The 5,989-nt window shown below is 66.4% G+C and overlaps 2 protein-coding genes across 2 annotated transcripts; both read left to right on the plus strand.

The window, feature by feature from the left end:
* Positions 1-209: 209 nt before the first annotated feature.
* Positions 210-1,562, plus strand: MNEG_13080 (hypothetical protein; the record flags this gene model as incomplete). Its single annotated transcript, XM_014038447.1, has 1 exon — positions 210-1,562. The coding sequence occupies one exon, from the start codon at positions 210-212 to the stop codon at positions 1,560-1,562; it is 1,353 nt and encodes a 450-aa protein (XP_013893901.1).
* Positions 1,563-3,142: 1,580 nt separating this feature from the next.
* On the plus strand, positions 3,143-4,819 carry MNEG_13081 (hypothetical protein; the record flags this gene model as incomplete). Its single annotated transcript, XM_014038448.1, has 1 exon — positions 3,143-4,819. One exon carries the CDS (start codon positions 3,143-3,145, stop codon positions 4,817-4,819), a length of 1,677 nt encoding a protein of 558 aa, XP_013893902.1.
* Positions 4,820-5,989: the final 1,170 nt, after the last annotated feature.

Consider the following 5,989-nt stretch of genomic DNA (forward strand, 5'->3'; position numbering starts at 1 on the left):
CCGACCGCGACGCCGCCGACGCCGCCGGCCGCACGCCCGCGCACGCCGCCGCCGCGGGCGCGGCGCCGGGCGCCCGCGAGGCGCTGGAGGTGCTGCACGGCGCCGGCGCCGACCTGTGCGCGGAGGATGAAGAGGGCGACGCGCCCTTGTTCGATGCGGCGGCGGCGCGCTGCGAACAGGGTCTTGCTGTGCTGGACGCGCTGCTCGATATGGGGGTGCCTCTTGATTTGCAGGACGACCGGGGCCGGTCGCCCCTCCACCGCGCCGCCGAGCGCAGCAGCGCGCCCGCGGCCGCGCGGCTCCTGGCCAGAGGCGCGGCAGTCGACAGCCGGGACGGCCTCGGGCGCACGCCGCTGATGGTGGCGGCCGGGGCCGCGGGGCAGCACTGGAGCAGCGGCGGCGGCGGCGGCGGCGGCGGCGGAGGCGGCGGCGACGACGGGGACACGGGCGCCGGCGCAGTCGTTCGGCTATTGTCGGACAACGGGGCAGACATCGAGGCGAGGGACGCTGGTGGCCGCACCGCCCTCTTCTTCGCCGGCCCAGTCGCCGCGCCCGCCCTGCTCGCGCGCGGCGCCGACCCCGGCGCCCGCGACGCCGAAGGCGCGACGCCGCTTATGTTGGCCTTGCTGCGCCGCGAGTGGCGCGTCGTCGGCACCCTCATGGCCGCCTGCCCCGCTGCTGCCGCCGCCGCCGACCGCGACGGGCGCACGGCGCTGCACATCGCAGCCTCCCGCGGCGACGCGCACGTGGTCCGCCTGATACTCGACGCCTGCGGCGGGCCCGAGGCCCGCGCCGCGCTCGGCGCGGCGCGTGATGCGAAGGGGCGCGCGCCCCACGAGGTCGCGGCGCGCTGCCCGCGGTCGGCGGTGCTGCAGGTGCTGCTGGAGCGCGGCGGCGCCCGCGCGCTCGTGGCGAGCGACGGCGGCCGCGCGGTCGGGCTGGTGGCAGCCGCGGGCGACGAGCAGTCCGCGCTCTCCATGGCCCTCGCCGGCGCCGCCATGCCGCAGCCGGAAAGCTGCCGGCCCGGCGGCTGGGCGCTGGCGGCGCTGGCGGTGGGGGAGCTGCGGGCGGCGGCGGGGCAGCGGGACGCCGTGAGGGCCTTGCTGGTCGCCGTGGCGGGGGAAATGCAGCGGCTGCAGCGGCTGCGGGCGGGGCAGGCGGGGGCCGAGCAAGCCCAGCACGCCAGAGAGGGCAGCGCTGAAGCGGACGCGGCGGCAGCGGAGCGAGCGGCTCAACTGCACCCGCGCGCGGGGCAGGTGCAGCAGGGGCGACACGAGCACGAGGGTGCGCCCCCCAACGGCGCGGCGGCGGCGGCGCCGCCGGCGGCGTCGCCGGCGTCGCCGGCGCGCAGCGACAACGCGTCTTCCTCTGGGGATGACATGGCGCCGCCGCAAGGGGGCGCGGCGGGCGGGTCGTCCGGGAACGAGGAGGAGCGTTTGGAGCGGCGGCTGCGGCGGCTGAGGCAGGAGGTCGCCTCTGAGGAGCGGCGGCTCAAGAGGCTTAGGAGGAGCGCAGGCCACGAGGGGCCCGGCGAGCAGCCAGGGGGCGGCGGCGGCGACTGAGCAGCTCCCGTCGAGGACGCGCCAGGCTTGCTGCAACTTGCTTTAAAAAGCGGGGGCGTCCGTCGGCGCGCGCAATGCTCCCCCGCGCGCGCTGGTGCCCCGGCGTTTCATCAACAACTAATCTACCGGCTGTGTATCAGCCGCACTCGGCGCCGCAGTTGTGCCGCCAACTACGTGCACAGTGGTGCCATTCCTGCATGTATGTGTGATGTGGCACTTTGAGGCAAATGACAACAGACCCTTGCGATGTGCGTCTGCACAACCTCACTTGGATAAGGAAACAAGAGGGGCCTTGAGAATTGCATGTTTGGCTCTGAAACGCGCAAGCTCATTGTACACATTCAACTTCGGTGCGCGTTTGTGAGCAATTATCATGACTACGCACTTGTTTCAAATGCGGAACTACAATAACAGAATCCCATCCCTGTGTATGAAGCACCGCTGCCGCGGACGTTTGTACTGCTGCTGCTGCTGCTGCTGCTGCTGCTGCTGCTGCTGCTGCTGCTGCTGCTGCTGCTTGGTGCCTTGCACGCGTTCTGTGACCCTCAACGTATCATCATACACACACATGACGGCCACAGTGGTGTAGACTGTCCCCTGCTGCGTGGCAGACGCACCGGATCGCCTTGAAGAATTCTAAGTCTCTAAAGCCCCCTGCCTGCCTTACCTGCTGGTCCCACCTGACAGTGAACATTTGTTGTGTGCCGCGTTGTAAGATGGGTGGACGGAATCCTCGATGTGCGTGTATATCACCTGTGCGCCAGATGAGCGGCATCAAATAGGAATAGCTCACACCTGGGGTGGTTCGTTTGGGGGTGGTGACAGATACATACAACAGAATTGCAGTGCAGCCTATACATTGCCAGGCGGCCCGCCAGCCTGCCTGCCCGCACTCTTAACTGCCAGCCTACCAGCCTGAGTTTGGATGGCTGCCTGCCTGCCTTCACGATGAGGTCAGCTTTCAAGGAGTTTTGATGGTTCTGAGCACTATGGTTCAGCCAGGCCGCAGCACACAGCATTCACCACCATGCAGACCACCACCATGTGGCACCACCATGTGGCTCTGCGTCCTTCCCCAGGGGGCCGCCCAATCTCTCTATCCTAGATCCCCTCTAGCTTGAATGGCCACTCTCTCTTTCCCTTCAGCTCTAGCGATCAGGATCACTGCGAGCCGCCCGGGGCAGCAGTGCCCCGACAGCAGTGGCTAGTGCCCACAGTTCATCGACTGGTATGCTGGTGTTCTACCAATTCGATGCTGTTCTAACGCGTGCAAATCTACGGTCATAATCTCTTTGGCATTGTGAGAACAACCCGGGACCACGTTGGACGAGTCGAGATCCAGCTGCAATCGGTCACGCAGTGGGATCGTGTCAGACTGAGATAGTCAGGTGCGCCCACACGGTCGACCTGACAAGGGCCACGCGCTGCCCGTGCCCTGCAGGCTCCCTCCCTGTGCCCCTGCTGTGCACCAAGCCTCGGCCGACGCCACCCAAGCAAATGGCTCGTCCACACCCCATCTGCCCCAAACCCCACCCCGGTCCCGCGCAAACGCGGCATGTACGTCAGCCACAAGGCCCGCCATGCTGGACAAGCTGAGCTCAGAGCTGCTGGCGCGCGTGCTGCGCCACCTGCTGCCGCAGCCGCACGACGCGGCTGCGTTCCGGCGGTGCTACGTTCGCTGCGGGGCCGAGATGGGCCCTCTCCACGCCGCGCGGCTTGTGTGCCGCGCGTCCGCGGCGGCCGCGCGCGAGCATCTGGCGGCAGCAGTCACTCTGACGCCGCGCAACACCAGGCGCAGCCGGGCAACGCCTGACTGGCCGCGCTTCCCCGGGCTGCGCGTCGTGAGGGTCGAGGGCTGGAATCCCAAGACTGCCCCTGTCGTGCTGCCGCGAGACGCCGAGCAGCTGCTTGGCGCATGCTTCGGCTACGCGCCCGCGGACGCCGGCGCGCCGCTCAAGGGCTTCGACCCAGGCCACCTGTCCCGCGTGACGGTGCTCAAGGTCGTGCGAAGCGACATCTTCGTGGACCACCTCGCTTCGGCGCTCGCGCGGCTGCCAGCGCTGAAGGCCGTGACCATCATCGGCGGCGTGCGCTCCGCCAGCAAGGTCTGCCGCGCCCTTTCGGGCGCCACGGGCCTGGAGCGGCTCGCCCTGCCTGACGTGCCGGCGGACGCTGCCCTCTGCGCCGCGGCCGGCCTTGACGGGCTGTCACGGCTCGAGGCGCTGACTTTGGGCCAGCTGAATTTGGAAGTCGGGTCCCTGCCAGGCGGTCTCACGGCGGTTGCGTTCCGCAGGCAGTTTGAGATCGGCTATCACCAGCCGGTCTGTGCATGGCCCGCGCTTTTCGACGCCGCCTCTCGCCTGGTCGAGCTGCGCGGTGTGCACCTCGAACTCGACACGGCGGCGGCGCTCGCGCGGTCGGCGCCACGGCTGCGCGTGCTCGTCTGCACGCCAATGGGGGCCCTGTGGGCGCCGCCGCGCGCTGGCCCTTGGCCGTGCGTGTTCCCGTGCATCACGCACGCCTGCTTTTTCAGCCGATACGAGGCGGCGGCGGCCGACATCCGAGCGGCTCCATTGCCAGCAATGCTGCCTGCGCTCGAGCAACTTGCCAGCACCGACGTGCACCCTTACCCGAGCTTTGTCGGGCTGACCGGCCTCCGGGCGCTCTCGCTGAGCGACGTCGAGTTTGACCCGTTTGACGTGGAGGCGGTACAGTGGGATGCGCTTGGGGCACTGCCGCGGCTGACCGAGATGGACGTATACCTCGACCCACGGGACCCCGTGCAGCTGGCAGGGCTGGTGCGGCTGACCAACCTTGAGGTGTTGAAGGTGACCGTCATGGCGTTTGCCCGGTCTGACGAGGTACACATTGACATGGGCGCTGTTATGGAGGCCGTCGCCTGCCTACCACTGCTGCACACGGTGCAAATCAAGGTGCAGCAATTTGAAAACGGCAATTGCATGGTGAAATGGGGCTTGAGTGGCCTCAGGCGGTTCGCGCACGGCGCGCCTGCACTTCACTACTTGTCGATTCAGGTCAATGAATGGGGGGGCGTGCCGGCGCCGGTTGTGGGAGCCCTGGCGATGCACACGGGGCTGCGGCGCCTGCTGGTTGACTGCTCTCACGAGGAGCCGAGCGCAGTGGATGCGCTCGCGGCGGAGGTGTCGGCGGAATGCAATTCGCTGACCATTGAACCGTATAGCTCATCATGCCTCGTGCAAGTGTGCGCGTGGCGCGAGGGGGCGTGGGAGGATTAGGATTAGGATTGTTGCAGCGTCCCGCGGTCGCCCGCTCCTGGAGCCATCCAGGCTCATGGGATTGAATAGTAATGGGAGGATGAGTTGTGGGTAATCTGGGTGGTGGCAGGTTGGCGCAGGTCGAGCTTTTGCCCTGTACCTTGGCACTGGCCAAGAGCTGGGAGGGCGATGGGGGACGGGAGGACCTGACGGGCTCACCACTTGCCAGCTTGCAGGCACGCCGCACGCAGGTCGGTGCTTGCCTCTTGAACTGAGAGTGGGCACATTTGATGACGCCAGGACCAGGGACTGCTGTGTCACTCCTATCAGTTTTTGCATAACGGGACCCTGCTGTGGCTGCCCCTGTCCAACTGACAGAAAGGGTCCTTTGCAGCACCAGTTCATTACAGTCCCTGTATGTGTGTCAGGACTCTGATCTTGCAGGTGCCAACGCAAAGATTGCCCGCCCGCCCGCCTGCCTGCCTGTCCGCGTGCGTGCCTGCCACCCGCTCGACTGCTGGCCTACCAGCCTGGCCGTACGTGACCAGGCGTCTACCAACCTGTCCGCCTCTGGGATAAGGTCACAACTTAAAGAGTGTCGAGCACTGATCAGCCAGGCCGCATTATGCGCATGCAGCAACATGCAAACCACTTGCTCTGCATCATCTCTACCAGGGATCTGTTTATCTTGACATGCCGCTGGCACGCTTTCTTGTCCCCCAGCAGTAGCGACCAGCAGCATTGCGAGCCGCCCTGGGCAGCAGTATGTCAGTGGTGACCACGATCGCATGGTACTGTGAGCTGGTGATCTCCCAACCTGCTCCCAACTCGCCGCTGTCCTCAAAACAATTACTCCCAAGGAGGTAACCAGCCCAAACAGTTGCTTTGTAACAGTATCCGCGTGTGCACTATCGGAGTGTGCAACGGGCTGGGTGCCTCCAAGCAGTAAGCACAGTGAGCATGGCAGCTGCCGCAGTGCAGGTGCCAAGGGTGCAGGAGTGCAGCAGCACGGACTGGAGCCTGTGTGATCCCGATATCAACAATAATCATAAGGAGGATCTTGCAAGTGTAGGTTCATACGCTCTATTTTAGTGTGAGAACAACCCGTGACCACCACCACGTTGGGTCGAGCCAAGTATTAGCTCAGACTGACAGTGGCCGCGAATCAGGCATGGGGCTCTTGTGAGATTC

Source organism: Monoraphidium neglectum (assembly GCF_000611645.1).
Source record: "Monoraphidium neglectum strain SAG 48.87 unplaced genomic scaffold scaffold03612, whole genome shotgun sequence".
Classification (NCBI taxonomy): Eukaryota; Viridiplantae; Chlorophyta; class Chlorophyceae; order Sphaeropleales; family Selenastraceae; genus Monoraphidium; species Monoraphidium neglectum.